We start from the raw sequence: 20,466 nt of genomic DNA on the forward strand, positions 1-20,466 counted from the left end.
ACTTTTCCAGTGCTGCATCTCAGCAGAGATCTGGGGAGCGCTGAAAATTAGTAGCTTGGCAATAGCAGCAGTAGACTATAAAACCTCTTTATTGGCACTTCACAGTTACAGATAGTTGAACTATGAAGTTCTCAATTACTGTTTACCTACAGTTCAAATTTAGTTCCATCGCTCGTCCTGTCCTCTCCCTGGTTTTGTCTCGGAGTGATGTTGGCTTCCATTATGCTTTTGAAACTGAAAGAAGGAAAAGGAGCAAAGTGCGTGTTGTTCCTGGAATACGCTGGCAACTTGCTTTTGAGACGAAACAGCTGCATGTGCAGAGCTCGCAGCTTGTGTTTCTTGGGACTGGGATGCCCTTGCCTTCCTTTACTGGAGTCTCTCCTTGATTCCAAAATAAGTGATTGCCATTTCCATTTTTTCCTACTTATAAAAAACACCTACAGCAGAAGAGCAAGAATAAGGAAATACAAGCACTACTTAAATTCTGCATTTTTGTTAGCACAAACAGCGAAACAGTGGATATTCCCATCATTTTAAGACTTTATTCTTTTTAGTTTCTGTTAACCTGAACTGGGGTTTATTTTCTCACAAGATTGTGGATAGATGGAGGCACTCTTGGTCTCAAATACAGCTACATGTTAACATGCAGATCTGACAGAATTAAAGGTTAGGTCTAGACTATGCATACACTGTCTTGGTCAGCCAAGGCTGGCCAGGGGTTTAAGTTTGCCATGTGGATTACATCCATGATGCCTGGAAAAGGGGCGAGGGTGGGAGGCTACATTCCAGGTAGTCATCTTCTGTGGCTGAAATTTTGGGTTTGGCAAGTGAGGTAACTAAATTAAGACTTGACCAGACATTTGTCAGTGTGGGTGATGGAGGGGCTACTTTGACAGTACAGGTCTAAGAGACCCGCCCGAGCTGTCAGATGAAGGAATTCTGCGACCCGATTCTGCCTTTCCGCACTGTGCTCCGAGGCCTGACAGCCTCCCATTCAGTAAGAAATTGGCCTTTTGCTGTTCTTTGAGAAGATGCTCACAAAGAAAATTAATTAAACCACTTTTTAAAATTTGGGGGTGTGGTTTAGTTTTCTGATTTTGTGGTTTTGCTTTGGTTTGTGGGGTTTTCTCTGTTCATTTGGTGTTGTTTTTTTTTTTTCAATTGAAACATTTAAACCCCAATGTTGTGGACTTGAAAGGGTTGTGAAAATGAGATGGTAATTTGTCTATATTCCTTAAAATCTGCATTTTTAATTTCTTTCCTAATATGCTGCTATAACTCAAATGTTTTTCATGCTTTCTAGTTCGTTGCTAAATAAACGATGTGTAGTGGAGGTTTATGAGGCTTGAGGAGTACTGGGAGGGAACGTATACGTAGTTGTTCATCTTCTAAGACGTAGTTCAAAAGAAAGATCAGCATTTCACAGGAAAACAGGTTCCTTCCCTGTATCTTATCTCAGTAATCTGTGCAGAGGGCATGAAGCGAGGGCAGGCTAGGCCCAGAGTTTCCTGGTGACCTGTACTCTCACCGCCTGTTTTCCAGGGGTTATGCAGCAGAGGAGCTGAGTTACAGCTTGGAAGGGAGATGAGGATCGAGGTCTTCAAAGGCCTAAGTCAGCTGCTTGTTGTGCATCTAAAAGGAAGGATTTAATGTACACCAGGACTGAAAATGAATACCGTGTTCCCTTTGGCAGGGACACTGCAGAGTGTGCGCTTTTGAAAAGAAAAGCCTGTCTCGGGGGGGCGGGGGGAAGTGGTGTTTCCTGTTGTTGGTACCTGTCTTCATGGTTCCGTCTCAGAATTTGAAAGATAGTTCGATTCCAGCATGCTTTGCTTGACCAACACCGGCAGATGACGTTTCTGATACCTGGGCTGTTTGCAGCTTTATCAAAACAAAAAAAAAGTCTCAATCACTGTGTGTGTTGGCGCACTTGTAACCTATGCTATAGTTAGGAGCCAGAAGGTGTTAACTTGACGCGAAATGGGAAAAAAATATTGTATAAAAGACAATTTTCTCCAAATTGAAACTCTCAAAAGATAAGGAACGCTGCTTAGAGCAGAAACCACAAAAGCTGGGAAATTACAAATTACAGTTATTAGTCATTCTTTACTGGCAAGAGGAGGCAATAAAAACCCCCACATGTTCAAATATGGTGTGGCAAATGAGGTGACTTTTCTTAATAGAGGAGGCAGGAGTGCTAGGATCTGTTCATCTCGAAAATGTTGTATACAACGAGCAGACAGCAGTGGACTGCCATTTTGAGAAGGTTTTGGCATGTACAAAATTCTCTTATTCCTTTGGTAATAAATTTTTATTATAACTGTGGAGTTGTTCTCCTTCTCTATGTGTGCTCTGGCTACACCCTAGGTATGAGCAATGGTCTGTCTTTGTGGCTTTCAAATATTCCAGACCTTAATTATGATAACATTACCTGTAAGAAAAAGTTGTTCGAACCTTGAAGTCTGCCCAATTTAACAGAAGATGTGACATTTTAGCAAGAATATTTGCTTATACTGAGGAATATATAATGAGGAAGAGTATTCCCCTGAATGAGGTTGTTACTGTACTCTTTAAACAATTTAAAAAAATTATTAAAAACCTTGATAAGCTGAATGATCTCCACTCAGTGTACAGAAGCATTCCAAACTGAAAGAAAGGTAGGAGGCTGCTAGATGAATCTCTTAACAAGCTGATTTTTCAGAGATTTTTTTTTTTGTGCACCAAAGAACATGAAAGCCATGTTTAAAAATTTAAAGCCTTGATATGTTCCGGTTCTGTGGAGCAGCAGAAGGAGGAAGCTTTTTACGGTGCTGTAATTCCCTATCCAGCAGCTCTTTAAATTAAGTTGTTTATGACAGCTGTTTGTACTTAATGGAATGCACATAGGCTTGGTCATTAATTATTGCTTTTTTTCCCAGTTATTATTTGTATTCAGTGGGTCAGGTGGTTGTGATCCTGCTGGCACTTTAACTTTAAAAAAAAAAAAAGAAAAAGAAGAAAAAGAAAAAGTAACCTTTCCCCCTCTCTATCTTTCCAGTGGCTGAGAATTTTGTAGGAAAGATATTCAACAACAGTGAGTTATGGAGCTTTTTTTTTTTTTTTTTTTATAATACAGTCATTTAACAGCTTCAAGTTGGCAGTGATTCCATCCACCTTAATCCTCTTCACAGTTTGCAAGCAGTCAGCCGAGAGCGAGAGTGCACTAGGGCTTAATAGTCTCTGGTGTTTGAACTATGGCATTTACGTTTAGCTTCCAGAACTGGTCTTAAGTGCCTAGTAAAACCCTACAGCTTTGGTTTCATTAATTAAAGACTCCCTTCCACTGATTTGTGGAAAACATTGGCTAGCATGTTCTTTCAGCTCAGTAAATATTTATACAACTTGTGTATAATTTTTAGTAATGAATACTGCACATTTTCAGTATGTCCAAAAGAGGCTCGTTCCACATATTAACAAATTCCTTGTCTGACCCCTGCCAAGCATGGCAATTCAGGTTAGGAAAAGGTAAATTTAAATCTTGTCAGTTTTTGAAAGCTTTTTTCCTGAACTGCACTTTGCCATATCATCGTTTTTCATCATATTTGCCAGGAGTGGAAAATGAAAAAAAACCCAGTGGATAGCAATTATTAATTTAAACCCCACTGGCCGATACTACTGTTGAGTGTTTGTCAGATAACTGAATGTTGTGCTGTGATGATACTAGTTAGGAACCTATCAGGATATATTTATATGAGCTTTCTGGGATCTATTAGCACCTTTCAAATTTAATCCTATTTATCCTCACCCATAGAATCCCTGTGAGGCAATATTATTCCTGTAACGCAGATAGGGAACAGAGATTGAATGCCTGGCTCAAGGACACATTCAAAATCCTTGCCTTAGATGTATTGACAAAATTGCCCATCTGTATGGGAAAATACACATCCAGCTGTTCACATGCACACATTTAGCTGCATATGCAAATATCTATTTTCTGTGCGCACAAGTGAAAGTGGGCACCGAAGCATTGAATTCCTTTATGGAAAACATCACAGGAGCTACTTTGGAGAATTAGTTGTTGGTGGATTCTTTCAAAATTTCCCCAAATTACGTTTTATTTCTTCCTTCAGTTGTCTCTCCTGCGTCCTTTTCTTATCTTTTGATTCAAGTCGTACTCTTGGTTGCATTTATGCAGTTCTACTGACGTTACAAAGTAACGTGTTATTTTTACGTGACGTGTCTTAGGCAGAAGTTTTCCTAGGTTTCTCATTTTTTCAATGTACGCCGATTGGAGAAACAAGAAAACAAAAACATGTTAGCTGTTTAAGGACTGACGGAACACTGGGTGCACATCTTCCTGAGGATACTTGGGTTTTCATAAATATTTGGACCACAAGAGAATGCTAAACTAACTCTGTCCAGTTTTCTGTGTTGTGATGAGGTAGAACCATAGTAATGGCTCTTAAAAAGTCATTCCTAAGGTAACAAACTCTGATGTTTCAGACTGTAGGACACAAGACTGCTTAGAGACATCCGGTCATTTTTTAATGCATACAATAACCTTGATATAACTCCAATGAGCTTGAATTACTCATTTCCTTTTAGTGGAGCTCGTCCTACGGTTTTTTGTTCAGTTTATTACATGTATTAACTAGCAGAGACATTTACCCAGAAGTGTTTATTACAGGCAGGCTGTATTATCTCAAAAGTGAGCCTGATAAACCATGCTGTCTGGCTTAAGGCGCACGCCAAATTACGTAGTTCTTGCCCAGCAGGTCAAGGTATGGTATTCCATCCCATACTGGTCATGTTGAAGTTAATGTGAGTTTTGTTTGCATGTGGTGTGTGTGGCGGCCCCACAGAACCTTGGAATGCCTCAACATAAAGTCCTCTTTGAAAGCAGTTCAAAAAAAAAACCCCACCTATTTCATCAGTTGGTGCCAAATCTGATAGCGGACAAGTTTAAAAGAGAGGAGAATGTTCGATGGGTTGTAGTAAGTGTGCACAGTAGTGGCAACTGAAATTTTCTCAGAAACAAGTATAGAATGTAAGGTGAATCTTCAACTATTATCAATTAGTTGATGTACAGAGGGAAGCGTTCACGTTTTCTCCCTGCGTGGAACTGTATTCCCTAAATGTAAGGTTGTAGGAACTCTAGGCACTTTAATTAAATGCCTAAAGTTAAAGTAAGTTGCAGTTCCTTTCTTTATGTGCCAAGGCAGTGCTATAGCAGCTCTGGGTTAGTTGATGCAGCTGAGCGTGGCTGATTTCCATGGTGTGGAGACGAGATCCAGTCTGGGAATCGGCAGTGCTCAGCTACCCCAGCTGATGACCCAACCAGGAGCTGCCAGGGGATGCTCCCGCTGTGAGGGTCTGGCTGTGATTTGGCCATCGCCATCACATTTCAGCCAATCTGACTTTGGTGTTTTGGTTCCTAAATTTTCTGTATTCTGCAAAGGATCATAAGTCCACCTGTAAGGATGATCATCTGTAATTTCAGATTTTTACAATGGAAAGCTTTTTTTCTTAAATGACGTTCTTTCTATGTTTTGTCTTTTTAGGAATAATTCTGTGGGTATCACTGCTGCCCAGGGATAATTAGATAGATGTGTGGTGTGCAAATACAGTCATATACTCAATGCAAAAAATATAATCTTATACAAAAAGTTTACAAATAGTCTGTATCATTTTCAAGAGGAATAGCTTGGTTGAAATTCAGTACTGTTAGGCAATAGCTTAGATAAACTCAGTGTTTTAGTGCAGGGAATCCAAGAAATTTTCCGAAGCAGGTGTTATTTTCTTACCGGCTTTTCACCTGTATACCAGATAGCTCCATTCAGGGCTTCTTTTGACTGCAGTTGGCAGTCATCTTGGCCCTTTCAGCAGAGGCCAGTACTTCACTGCTTAAAACGTAGGAAGTCATTTAAGCGCTTCAAGCATTTGGACGAGAGCTTTCTTTAAATCAGTGAGACAGCTTATGAGTTAAAAGTAAGTTTTCTTGATGAATGAGCCTGAAGAGCTAAACTCCTTCTCACTCCCTCTTTAGATCTCGTTCATCCTACTGGGAGATAAAGAGCAGTGGCAGAAGAGACATTTGCCCTGCTGCAGCTTGTTGGATTAAAGAGAACCCTTTGGTATCGAGTGTTGTCAATGCAGCAACTTTTGCAAGCACTAAATTTACTTATAAAAAGTTCTTTTTTAATTGCCCCAGGACAAACCCCTGCATGTCATGCTTTTGCCTGGAGAAAGTTTTTTATATGGAAATACTTTTTTTTTTTTTTTTTTTTTTTTTTTTTTTTTTTTTTTTAAGATGGTATAGAGCATGTCGAGAGTTTGTCAAGCCAATTGATCCTCCAGGGAATGTGCTGACTTTCAGTATGTATGGAGGATTTTTAAAGCAGCTGAGCGAAATCCCTTCTCAGATAAGATGCTTTCTATTTTGTCAGTTAAGAGCATCCTCAAATCGAAATAGCTCAAACATAATCAAATCTCCCTTCCTCAATCCCTTGCCATCTCCTCCCAACCCCCTACACAAGCCATCCCCAAAAGGATAATCCTGGCAGTGATGTCATTAGAATGAATTTACAGACCAGTGCTCAGTTTTCTTGTCTTGAGCTTCAATTGCTAATGCTGTAAATTTGAGCTGTGTATGTAAAGGAGTCAGGTTATGCCTGTTTCCCACCCCTGTTTAATTTCCCTGGAGCCCTGAGAATAACTAATGTGGGATTATTTGGATATTTTCATGCCTTTTTTTTTTTTTTTTTTTTTTTTTTTTTACTGCTACGCAGCTTTATATTGCTTCCAAGCATTCATAAAAGCTCTTGCTGTGTTCTGAGGGAACCATTGTCTTCAGGGAGCAGAAAGTTTAAGGAAAGAATTTTGCTGGCTAAATGTGGTTAGACGTAGTTATAATTTCTGGGAGGTGTTGTGGATGGTGATATAAAGTACAGAATAGACTGAAAAATCATTCTTTTTTAACCAAATTTCTCTGTTTTCCCAAAATAAAATCTTTTCATTGTGATGATCCTCAGTGATTTGGACCTCTAGAGAGTACTTTTAATAGTTAAGAAACACCAGTGAATAAAGTTGATCCAAACTTATATCTGGATTCAGGACCCATCTTAGAAAGATTATTATATGAACTGACTAGGCAAAGAGAGGAAGAAACAGGCTGAATTTACCTATTTTGTTGGTAGGAGATTGTAATACATAGAAATTATGTGACTTTTGCACAGTTATTGGAGGAACTGATGGCAAAAGCAGAATGTGAGTACAGGTCCCTCAAGCCTTAGAGCGTACTGTTGAAATCTTAACCAATAACTTCAGCCTGGCAGGTTCAACCACGCTGCGTCAATCATATCAGCTCACTGAAGTCATAGAAACAGGTCTCTTTCCACAGGCTTATGTATAAGAAGAGAGATACATGACACTGATAGCTTCCATAAGTACAGTGCACAGAGGGGAAAAAGAGGCTAAAGTCGGTCTGAAATGTGTGTTGGAAGCAGGATCTTTGCTTGGGGCTTATATCTAAAATTAACTTTCTTTTTTCTGTGCCAAGTTGGTGTACATCTTGAAAGTGGTAAATACTTGTTTGAAGTAACTCTGCTGCATTTCAAGTTTAATGTATAAGAAACAAGAAGCCTTTCGGATCTGAAAGGCCAAACGGACAAGAGTAAGCCAGCCAGGATGATCTGAGAGGGGACAGGCAGTAGGCTGCTTTGGAAATCAGATCCCACAAATGTACGAGTGAGGCCCATGTGCATTGCAGTAGGAGATTTGGAATGGTGGGTGCAATCCAGATTTACTGTCATACGCTGTAAACAGGAACGCACATTTGCCCATTAACAGAGCTGCCAGAAGACCAGAGCAATAAGCGCATAGTCCCAGCTGTGCCTTTCAGGTGGTTATAGCTGTGGCGGCATCGTTGTTGTGTACAGTACACATACCTATGCAGTATTTTAGGGCACTTCTTAACATAACATGATCTTCCCTCCCCTTCTTGATCCACAGCAGGTATTTTCCTACGTTTGAGTAAAGCTTTTAAAGGAAACTCTCTTGAATGTCCTAGTGGAAGATCTTTCCTAGTTAATGGAAAGGTGCTTCTAGGTCCAGGATCATGGGAAACATATTAACCTTGCCATACAATTACAAGCGTGCCAGAGCCCTAATGTAAGGGAAAAATGCATCGAGGTGGTGTCTGTGGTCTATAATCAAATAGTTAAAGCAGACAAAACCTTATCTTAAAATAATAAAAAGGGCGTTTGTGCTGCAAAGTAACTATGTCACTTTGGGGGCATCGATTCAGCGTGTCCTTTTTTGACTTATCTTCCTGAGATGGTAAATACCACTTTTTAGTAGCTGTTATAAAAAGCAAATGGACTCCATTCTAATTTAGTTTATGGCTTTATTTAGTGTAATTCACGTATCTCATAAGCATTTTTATTACAGAAATTCTAAAATGTACTTTAGGTCAAGGGAATATTAACACCTTATTCTATTTCTTAAAACATATACATATATTATGAGCTGCATTTGAATTCTGGAACATAATCATCTCTGTGAAGGAATTAAGCTTTTCCACTAGTCCGTGAGTCCAGGAACCTGGAGAGATTTGGACTGTACGTCTGCATCACCAACCATCGCAGCGGTGCAGCGAGCGCTGCCTAAACACAGGGAAGCAAAACCAGCAATGGTCTTTGAAAAGGCGGAAAGAAAAACTCCAAAAAGTGAATGTCCAACCAGATTTGGGGTGTAATTATGCTAGATGAATGCAGTTAAATGAAAAATAAATTTCACTAATCTGTTTAGATTTGTAGCACATAGGAGACAAGACAACCAGCCACAGTTTTTAGTTTAAAAATGTATAACATTAGGGACTTTTTATTTGAGATCTATTTTAATTTATTACTTCATATTTCTTTAAACAAAAATTATCTAATGGGGATTAAACATTTTTACTGGACGTGAACATGTTAAACGAGACAAGAGTAAGCTGCCCTTTTTGACAGACATTGAGGAAGGTCGTAGCTTTCCTTTATCACTTATAACTGGCACTGAAAGTGCAAGGTGAGTGAAACCGAGCAATTTTTATCACTTCTGTTGTGCCGTAGTATTAAATAACTGTTAAAAAGGAGCAACAAGTGCAGTATTCACAAGCTAGCTAAGAGGGAATTAGAAATTTGTCAAACTCCTGTCAAGAAATGTAGTTCACATCAGGAGCAACCAGTTTATTAATTTTGCTGGAGTCGACAGACTTTTCTCCAGAGTGTTCTCCCCTTTCCTGAAATAAGTTTAGTGATTTAAACTCGACTCTCCAGGGGTCTCAGCACTGAAGGAGTCTGAAGTGCTACTTGTGCTATATTCAAGTCTCAAATTTTGCATGAACTTCAAGCACAAATCCTTCCCTCTCCTTATTTTCCCCTCATTCATCGAAGCTGATGAGGACGACATAATAGAATCTTATTTCTTTTCCTCAGGAGAGCAAAGCAATGAAAAGTTGAGATTCAACCTCAGTATATTTTGAAATGAAAAAAAGTTACCATGTTAGCAGACTGCTTGAAAAAAAAAGTGTAATTTTTGCAACAGTCAGTCTCAGAAGAATACTGAAAGGCAAATGTAAAGCACATCGCAGATAAAGTATTCAGTTGGGATAAATGAAGTAATGTGTAAGGAATCCATTTTTCTGGATCAAAAATATTACCTTATAAATACTTTGCAGAACAACTGAGCAAAGAAAATATGCTCCTTATTAAAAATATCGATGACCTTTCAATTAAACTTAAAATAATCCTCAAATTATAGTAAGAAGCTGATATCCAAAGTTGGCTTCATTTGGTGTACAATGGGACAAACTTATCCAAGGGGTTAAGTAGATGAAAGTCATTGGGGTGAACCAAGGGATTCAGTCAGCCTAAGGAACCTGCTTCGGGTTTTTGAAAGGGCTTGGATGGCAGAGAAGTAGCTACCTTATGAGACAGCGGCATTTTAAATCCTGTAGAAATCCACAAAACAAGACTGAATTCCCTGTAGTCAGTGTGGAATTATCTATTCAATGCTATAGGAGGATTTGAAAAACCTTTGGGAAACATTTATTTTCTGTGTATTTGTGGGGAGATCTTAGCACATATACATATAATGATGTGACCTTAGCACATCATTACATGAACTACTTTTAGAATGGAGGCCCCAATTTAATTTCTAAAATATATGTGGATTACACTATGAGATGCAGCATTAAAATTCTGGTCCTCGGACACATTATGCTCCTTATCTTGTGATATCTCGCTCATCTTGATGGAGTCATGAGCAGATTGCGAAAGATGCAGTGAGAAAATCCTCCCTTGGACAGGTTTTGAATTAAGACTGCTGCGATGAGCCAATTTATAAATACATGACTTGTAGTTACCTAACTGCTTTGTTTCTGTTTCTTTATCTGTAAACTGCAGAGAGTGTTTGGGTTTTGAGGATATATGTAAGCGCTAACTTGATGATGTGAAGTACTGCAAAAAAGCTAACCCGCTAACACCAAGGGAAACACAAAACGTACCCACGGTGGAGTTGCCTGCTTTTTGGTGTGGGATAAATCTTAGCATTTGGGGGTTTACCTGAATGTATTTGTCATATTTTTTTTTTTTTTACTAAGTTGCTCACATCTTTGCAAACATTACAGCTCTACCTTTAGTCGGTCACAGAAATTACTCGGTAAAGTGCAATCGCACAGGTTGATTGTAAGGTAGAGAAGGAATTGACCAAAAAAAAGAAGTGCTTGTAGCTTGCAAGCATATCACCTTGTCTGATATTCCTGCTTGTTCTCAAAAGTTAACCTGGACTTTTCTGTGGCTATATTTGGATCGGAGATCTCCCAGAGCGACTTGTATGTCAGAGCAAATGGGGTTGATAAATCACTTGATAGTGTCCTTCCCCCGCGCCATCTCTTCCAGCTCAGCAGAGAAGCCATATCTGTGGTGTATCAGGGGGGATTGTGCTAGTCAAAACGCCATCTTTCAGATAAAATATATAGCAAGTTCCAATTACTTTGTAACTTTCCTGTATCCTTTTTCATCCCAATTTTACAACCTGACCAGCTCCTTTCCACTGCCATTAGAGTTGTATATTCGAATAGTCCATAGATGCGTCTGTTCTTTATGAGAGGTGACCATCAGAGCTGACCAAGCGGTATTTGGGGTAGGACAGTAGGAACTGCTTAAAGGCATTGGAATGTGGCGCAGGCAAAACTTAGTAGCAAGGTGCTCTTTGCATTGGCATCTTTGCCATTAATAATAATCGTTGTCCTCATTTTATCCAGCAGTTAAAGCTCTATGAAGCTGAAATTTTGGTTTGACTTGGATTAAGAGTATACTTAATGATCTGATACTGGGTTTCTATGACAACTTCCATTTGCCAGAAATTGCCTGCCGTATACAATCACCACTGGCTTCAAGGGGCAAAAACAAGTGGCATTTTTCTTTGGCTATGCAAAAGAATTACTCTGCTTTGAATACATGAATAAATTGTAGGTGGTTGTCTCTTTTACTGATGAGTTTACAAATTTTACTTCTCGTAGAAAGGTGTTAGAAGAATTGTTGTATATACTTTTTAATTAGGTAGATTTTCCTTCTGTCTTTTCATGGTTATTCTTGAGAACCAGACAGTTTAGACTGCAGCACCAACGTCCCCTACATGTGGTTTCAGAAAACTGAGTGGATCTGTAACTCATGAATTAAGGAGATTTATTTCTTTTGGGGGATTTCTTTTGTTGTATGTTATGAACATGTACAGTTACCAGAGTTTTATGGTCGTATTCTACTTATGGACTGCTCATGAATGGGTTGTTTTTTTCTGGTCATAGAAATACTGAGAGGATTTCATTGGTTGTCTCCTGTAGCATCAGTGAGAGCATAGAAGACAAATGGATATATTCTTAAATACAGCAGATTTTAGTGAAAGATATTGTAGGGTAGAATAAAATGAAAAATAATCTACGATTATGTCTTAAAATGTGTTCTAAATAGAAACCCATTACTTCCCCTTCTGCGACATAATAATATCCATCAGATCATTTAAAGTCATAATCCAGTGTATTTAATTTTGCAATATTCTTAAATAATAAATTCCTATTGCATGAAATCTAAGAAACAAGCACTAGAGCTACATATTTGATAGTTGTTTAGTTTCGTTTCATTTTGTTTTGGTTTACGTGTGTGAGAGCGCTTTAGCAGCCTGTGTGAAAATGAAGTCCTAGCTACCTGAAGGCACAGAAATGGGGCATTGAGGCTTCTTTTATCTCCCATCTTGAAGGACTGCCTCTAGGTGAGGATGGGTGTCATCAGAACCACTGCAGCCTTGTGGTTGCTATCGCAGCTGATATCTCCACTCCTGCACGCCTCTGAGAATTTCAGTTTTGCTCTAAGGACGGTTAGATTTCCATGACCCTGGAGAAATGACTGAAAACGGTTGGCCTGAGTTAACATACAGGAAGATAGCCCCCACCCTCAATTTTTATTTGTAGTTTGATAATTTTCTGGATTTTGTGAAAATACCGTGAACTCTTGGAGGCCTGGCTCATGCTTTTAAATGTTAAGTTGTCAGTAGTCTTGAACAAGGTGGTCTGAAAGTCTTGTGTTTAAATAAAATGTTGCTTTGAAATTACCTCAAAAGTATTCTTGGGATGAGGTGCCTGATAAGGTACGTCTGGGAGAGCAGCCAAGTCAAATCTAATTTTATGCTTCGAACTGGAGGACGGAAGCAATACTCCTGCCTGTACCGTAGTAGGGACTATGGGGTGTCCGGCACACGGACACGTGTGTGCGTGCACATGCCAAACTCGCTGCTTTTACCAGTGGTGCTGTTTGACCCCCCCCTAATATCAACAAGCAGGGAGTTTACAAAAATGGTGCTGTTTGTTTAATGGTTCGCATCTGCTGGGATATTTTCTTTCTTCAGGCTCACACTAAGTGGAAAGAAAGTAGAACTGTAGTCATTGAGTCAAATGGTAGGGAGGACTTGCTGTGAGGATTGATTCCCCTCAGGAAACTGCACACATTACAGAGCTTCTTGCCTGTATATCTAGCGCGAGTTAAACGAATTGTTCCCATTAGTGTGCTGGTAGGACGGAGCCTTTAGCTGAAGGAGACTCTGTTCTTTGAATGTCACGGGGAGGAAAAAGTATAGCGCTACTTACAGAGGTGGGGCCTGCCGTGCTCGTGGCGGTCTTCTCCTGGCACTCGCAAAACTAGGTAAAAAGGTGACTTGCTGTAAGGCTCACAGTTTAAGTAAATACACAATACTAAGAAAGTCTGTGGCAATTTTTAAGAAATGTTCGTTTTCCTTACACTTTGTAGTCTATTTCAAGAACTGTTGGGGCTTTCTTGGATTTGTGCAACTTTGTACGTTTGGCTGGCTTCTGTCGGTGTCACTGTGCTGCTCTACAAGGCTATTTTGAAATCCTCACTTTGTGATTTGCTTGGTCAATTGTGTAACTATAGTCATTAAAAACAGCTAATTCATGGTTTTCCTATAAAGACTCCTGCTGGAAATACGCTCTTCCATACAGTTCTGAACTATCTTTGACTTTAAATGTGTGAAATACAGTACAAATGTGGGACGGATATTTAGCCTGCTCTCTAGTTGCGTGGTGACATTTGTCGTGTGAGAACATAATGGCTGTTTAATGAAGATTCTTCATGTAATTTCTCCCAGTCCTAAGACGCTGTTTATTTGTGAGGACAAAAGAAACGTTAAAGCTCAGAGGGACCTTTAGTGAAGTTGTACAAGAATGAAGAAGTGGTTAAATGATCTGCGTGTAGAAAGATGACTCTTCAGTCCAGCATCAAATGAGTGCTACTCCAAGGTTTCCATAGAGCTTTGGACAGGCTGTTTATAGGAAGATTTGAAACAAGGAGTTGCATGTGGTCAGTTGTCCAGGATGATATTAGGGGGAAATGTTTGTTCAATATTAATCGCAAAGGAGAAGTTAGTATTTTAATTTTGGCCTAATGGTAAGTGCATCTATAATAACAACAGTATCATTATCTCAGCCTTAAACATGGCACTTGGATCTTAAATTTGTTTCTTAAATTCTTGTTTCTTTTGGAGCAGTTTTGGCATCAGAGGTTTGAAATCAGTTTGGGGTCCATTAAGAATTTTTTATTTGGGAAAAATCTAGAAAGAACACGGAATTCTTTTAACTGAGAATTGTACAGACGATAAATAACTCATGATAGTGGTGTTTTCTCTTGTACAAATACTCTGTAACTTTGAAAGAATTGCAGTCATTTGTATTCACGTTTTCACAGGTGCTACTGTCATTTTAAGGGGTATTGGGCAGGGGAGGCCATCAGCTACTGAAAACTGAAGTCATAAAATGTCTAGATGATGCAGCAAGTCACTGTCGGAATCAGGAAGCCAGTCTGAGTTGCAAGGGCAAAAAAGGTTATTTATCTCAATAAAATAAGGTCAAAACATTTTTTGTAAATCCTTGGTATTTTAATCTGTTTGTCTTGAATACCTTGCATCCATATTTGAGTAGAAACTGAAACAGTTGTGTTGTGGAAGATTTTCTGTAGCTAATTCTGGTATAACCATATGATTCTAGGAGCAAGATTAAAGCAACACCTCAAAAATAAAACTCTTAAGTAATGCTCTGATAGAATTTAGGTATAAGAAATGGCTGCGAATCTTAGGAGAGCAAGGTTGGGATTTTCAGTACTGAAGCATTTAGGTCAATCTTGATTCCTGGGACTTTGGGATCTGCCTATGGACTTGAGTACAAAAGAATGATCTAGACCAGATGAAAACCCCATGTTTTGCATGGTGAGCTCTTTCCTTTTCAGTAAAAGCTGTAAACAAGTCTGGGAAAAACTGGAATATTATATTTAAAAAATATGGTCATCATATTTGAAGTTGTCTTTTATTTTTAAAAAGAGCTTTTTTCCTTCCTTTTTTTATTTTTTTTTTTCATAATTGTGGAAAGTTTCCTTGTTCTTACATGCCCAGTGGATGTTGTCCTTGATCCTTGCTACCCTAGCACATCATTTATTTCTCTTTCGAGTGAACTGTAAGCATTAGTGTCCATTAGCAATTTTTGAAACAAAATACTAAAATTACTTGGAGCACTTTCGGTAATGTGTGCTGATCATCGTTAGCAGCTCTTCTGTCCTAGACAAGGGCACTGTTTTGTAACATCATTTTGTTTGGTTAAATTCACTGAAGTTGTATTTACAGTACTTCTGTGTATGTTGTTTTTACCTTGGTCACCATAAACAATGACCTACAAAGATCACAAAATTCCTTCAAGCCAGAGATCTTTACGTACTTTAATATAAACCATTATTAAAGTTTCTAAGAGAGTGAACTCCTTTCTGAATACTCTCAAATCTATTATTCTGCTTTGGTAGGTTCTCTGCAAGTGCCCGAGTGTTACGTATAATCTTCCACCTTAATTGCTGGCTTTGTGTAGTGACAGAGTGAAAAACCAGTGGAGTGACAGGATGAAACACAGTAGGATCCAAGCTTGTAATACATTTTCTTTCTGATTTTACACAATATGTCAGGCAGGAGGCTTAGAGTTTAAAATTTTAACTTCCCCCCCGCCCCCCAAGCTTTCCAACCCATCATAAAATGACTAAGTTCCAAAACACGCTAGAGCCATAATTCTGGTTTGAGGGGAGGGTAGAAGACAGTAAAAAAAAACCAATTATATATATATTGATACAGTCATCCATATGAGCAAAGCATCATATACATATGCCATCTACATAGATATGCTGTCATCAGACCAATGTTAATCACCTGATTTTGGCACAAAAAGCAAAGCAAGGGACACACGACGGTTCTTAACAGAAGTCCTGGAGATTAGTTATGAGCTTTGCCAGGGATGCATGTGTTTATCGATGCAAACTTCTGAGGGAGAATTTTCTTGGAGGTTTAAGAAAATTGCACTCAAGAATCTCCTCCTTTGATATTTTGCAGCGTAATGTATTCTGCCAGACAGGGGACTTTTTACTTATCTTTCTGTACATCAAAGTATGTTTTCCCCTTGAAATATGGGAAGTTGACAACTGTACACCAGCAGCAGGGATCTGGGTTCACAGAGTAAGCAGTGTTTCATTATGCTGCTTTATTTGGATGGGCAACTGTGAGAAATAGCTTATGATGTATAAAATATCTGAGTCTCTTTTTGTACTTGAAGACATTGTTATCTCTATTTGAAGTTGACTAGTGAAGGTCAGTCAGGCTAACCGCTTGCAAAAGAATATCCTGTCTCTGTTGGTAGATACTCTTTTCAAAGTTCATTGCATCCAGAAAGCTATTTTTGTAAATACCACCCATCATGGCAAATTACATGTTGTTAGTGGGAGGGGGAAAGGGAATGGGGTATGAATTCTTTTCATTTAAAAAAAACCGATTGTTGTTGCAAAGAGCATTGCATAGCAACAATGAATAGTCTAAGAAGTTAATTTGTTTGAGATTTGTTGTTGATCAGGAATGTCAAATTGCACTGCTGAAGTGATAAATTCTGTGATAACTGTAATACTGAAACTTTCACTCACTGATAACCATGGCAGTGATATATTGTGGTATTTTCATGACATTTCCTTTGTTTTGCTTTGAAGTCTAGTTGGTTAAGTCAGGAAGTTTTTTTGTATTAGCAACACTGAAGTTAGGGTTGTTTCTTCCTCTCCTTACTTTTTTTTTTTTTATGTGTTAAATAAGAATGGAAAGCTGGCTGTTCAGGATAGTGCTAATAGCGGCAAGCGGTCACATATTACTCCAGTCTATCATATTTTGAAACGAAACCCATTAAAAAATGGGGTTTTACATTAAGTAACATTTTGAAAGGAATCAGTAGGTTCTTTGTGCTCCACTTATTAAAAATAAATAATCTTTTCTTTCAGTGGTGTATTAGATTTAGGTTTTATTATATATAGCGTCTACTCAAATCTATGTAAACTTATGGTCCAGTCCCAGAAATGCTTACAAACAAGAGCAATCCCACTTAATCATGCCTAATCTTGTGAAGAAAATTAGTGATGTATATTGGACTTGCAGAATTAGTTTCTCAACCAATCCTGTTGATTTCGAAAGGACTGATGAGTTGTCTGCGTACAACTTCTAGGATACAGCTCATAGGAAAGGCATTCAAACATATACACAAGTGGGAATTAGCACTGGCCCAAAGAAACCCAAAGATCTTGTAACTCCCCTTTTTTACGTTCAGTAGCTTTCAGACTGATTTTTTTCTTTTTCTTGGTCATAGTACACTCATTTCTAGATGATTACTATACTTCTTGAATGTTCTGAATGGCAGAGTCATTGGCTTCCTGCATTACAACTAAACCTGATTGCAATTGTGTAGGAACGTGTTGCATACTTAATATTTATATTGAAAGCGCTAGTTATAACGTATCCAACCTAAGTAACTGTTTGGATATGCTGGTACATTTTTTGCTCAGTTTTTCTCGTCACAGTTACTGGTCTGAAAGGGAAGGCTTCGTAAAAATTCACAACTCATTTTATCATGAGTAAAGATTCCTGATGAATTTAAATCTAATTGTGTTGAACTCACTGGCAACACTTATTCCTTCTTCCACCAGACTGCACTGTTCATTCAAAGCAAAATACTTTGGTTTCACTGCAACTACCAGTGTAATTAGGAAGAAGATGTAAAAAAAGCCTACCTCTAAACTGTTGTTTTAAAAGGTTATCTAAAAATATCTGCATAAAACAGCTAAAAGGCCTTACCAGATGGTAATCAGTAATTATTATGGAAACATCTGATTGGAAAAACTCACCACTCATCTCATATAAAAAAAATTAGGTATAAAAATATAAGCACTAATATTTCCATCACTGTTTCATGTATCAGGGGAAAGTAGGCCCTCAGTCAGCGAATAAGCTAAGTCTGTTTTGTGCTGTGGCAAATCCCATTGTGAGGAGGCTGTGAGTAATCAGAAGTGACAGCATAAGCACTTTCTGTTCAAAGTGATTTTACAGAAAGCATTATTTTCTGAGAAAAGTACACATATGGCTCCCATAATGCTGAAAGAGCACTGATGTATCCATTTATTAGCACTAGTGTTGGGAGAGGAAATTTTGCAAATGGTGTTCAGGTTTAAGACCTTTTTCTCTGCATTTCCCATTCCGTAAAACATCCTTAAAATTGTAGGAGCTGGCTAGATAGGCAAAAGGGTGGGGTGAGTACTTCTGCCAAGGGAATGTTAGGACAGTTCGTGATGAGGAAGGCTCTGCCAGGAGCTGTACATGCTGTTCAGTGGTCACTCAAGAAGACAAATGGCAGCAAAAATGCGCTTCCTTGGTGGAAGAACAAAAGTTGTAATGACAGCTATAATTTCAAATTCAAAGGGCAGAGCTTTGGAAAAACCTAGAGAGAGCGCTTTTGCACTCATACCAGAATGTGCACAAGATATTGGTCGCGTATGTTGATGTAGATACTTCCGATCTCTCTGCTGCTTCTCGCTCTGCCCCTCTTCTTGCCCTAAGCTCTCATTCCTGTGGGAACGCTCACCTCCTTGACACACGCTCCGCTCCTCTCCTCTCCTGTCCTGTCCTGTCCGCCTATGCCGAGCTGACCATAACGATTGGACTGGAATGGAAATCCAAGAAAGCTGGCTCTTACAAAATACAAATTTAAAAGATGAATTTGACCCCTGTAGTAGCTACTTACATAACTAAAAGGTTTTATTTTTATTATGTTTGTTTTTCGTTTGTTCTTATTGCCTACCCTGCCTCTACAGTTTGAGGCTTCAACCTTAATTCCTAGGATGAGGAAAGTGCAGATTCGGCCGTGACCTTTCAATTTCAGTCAGTACACAAACATAATCAAGTTCTAGTATCCTGATTTTTGTAAATTGCTTACCATTGTCTCACATTTACAAAATTATTCAAAAGAATTGCTCAGAACTTCTTTTCGCAAAGGCTGGTGCCTCTCAGCTTTTCTTTTTGGGGAAAAGAAAGGTTCCAGTGCTCACACTTGTAGAACTCAGTGGTTCAAAACCAAAAGGCCAGTAGCAACACAAGTGCAATTAAAAAAAAAAAAATCCCCATGACATTTATGTCAAACTTGATAGCTACATTTTTGGGTTTGGCATTGTGGATTTATGTATCCACCAAAAACATGAATAGTTTGAAAACTGTTGGCTTTGGAAGTTAACTCTAAATTTGCAAATAAGGTATCTATATTTTTCTGAATTATTATAACCTACTGCTTCCCTGCTGTGTTGCACAACAAAGAAGCCTGAAGTAAAAGCCTATTTTTTCCATAGTAATTTGTTTTTGGAAGCGGTGGTTAAAGGAATATGAGGGTATCTAAGGAGAGTCGGGTCTCTCTGTGTTTCATGAATAGTAAGGCAAATGATTCCAATTCCAAAATTTCATTGCAGGCCTTAATCACAAATGAAATATTTCAAATACTTGTACTGCTTCCAGTAACCTCTTTCTTTTCTCATCAAATTCCCCCGAAGGAGATTGAAGCTTAAATACTGAGGGGTCCGAATACAGCACCATATATCTACTAAAGCGGAGACAATATTGTTTGTATTCAAGCATGAATTCCGATGACATTTAACAGAGTTAATTTTATCTTTATTTGGTATTATGAATTTTGCCTCGTTCTGTTCACTCTGTTGCTTTTTTAAAATGCCTCTCAAATTTCACTGGCACTGGACCATCATTGGTGATTGCCACCACATGCCTGTCTAGCATAAAAACATCTTTATTACTTCAGAAAGTATATATTTAACAGCTTGGAGATATTTGCATCTGGCTTGGAATTATGGCAAGTAATACTCATATTGAGAGAGCTGTTCATTTGGTTTTAATGAGCATAAGCTACAGCTTGCAGTCAAGGAACTACTTGAACTTAATAACATAGCTAATGAATTGGTGTACTGCTCAAATCTGTTCTGTCGGCGTAGTTTGATGTGCAGTAGTTAATATGAGTGTGGGAAAATTTTAACCATGGCAAATAAAAGGGGGCTTCCGTAGTGGTGTTGGTATCAGCTTCGGTTTTAAAACAGCAGCATGTAGATATGCATTCCAACAACAAAATTTAGGCAATACATGTTGAAATATTTATTGATGAGGTGTAAGGAGAGAATATACCATTAAAGTCTGCATGCAAAGAAGGGAGATCCTCCCACCTCTAATGTATAAATTATTGCAATTTTCATTCCTCTTTTATAGTGGCCACTGTGCGTCTGAAATAAAATAGTTTAATGATGAAATACATGTCAAAATAATTTACTTAGTGGTCTCTTTGCTAACATTAGTATCATTTCTTCCCTACAGGTATTTCCGTAACAAAGAAGACTCATACATGTAAGTAATACCTTTTGGTTTGGCCGTCTTTTACAAATGGAATTTTACAAATGGAATTGATGTAAGGCTGGCTGTGCTGCTCAGACTATTAGGTGTTGGTCTGGTCTGAGAAGGTTCCGTTTTTAAAATTCTGGTGGGTTTTCTGCAGTT

The 20,466-nt window shown here is 38.5% G+C and overlaps 1 protein-coding gene across 2 annotated transcripts in view; it reads left to right on the top strand.

Moving 5' to 3' along the window:
- Positions 1-20,466, top strand: part of RORA (RAR related orphan receptor A) — a 372,218-nt gene that overhangs the window by 239,545 nt on the left and 112,207 nt on the right. For both annotated transcript variants that reach the window (XM_063345858.1, XM_063345860.1), the window contains exon 2: positions 20,287-20,316. In XM_063345858.1, the coding sequence (XP_063201928.1) occupies positions 20,287-20,316 (30 nt within the window). The remainder of the gene's footprint in view (positions 1-20,286; positions 20,317-20,466) is intronic.

The sequence above is a fragment of the Chroicocephalus ridibundus genome, chromosome 9 (assembly GCF_963924245.1).
Source record: "Chroicocephalus ridibundus chromosome 9, bChrRid1.1, whole genome shotgun sequence".
NCBI lineage: Eukaryota > Metazoa > Chordata > Aves > Charadriiformes > Laridae > Chroicocephalus > Chroicocephalus ridibundus.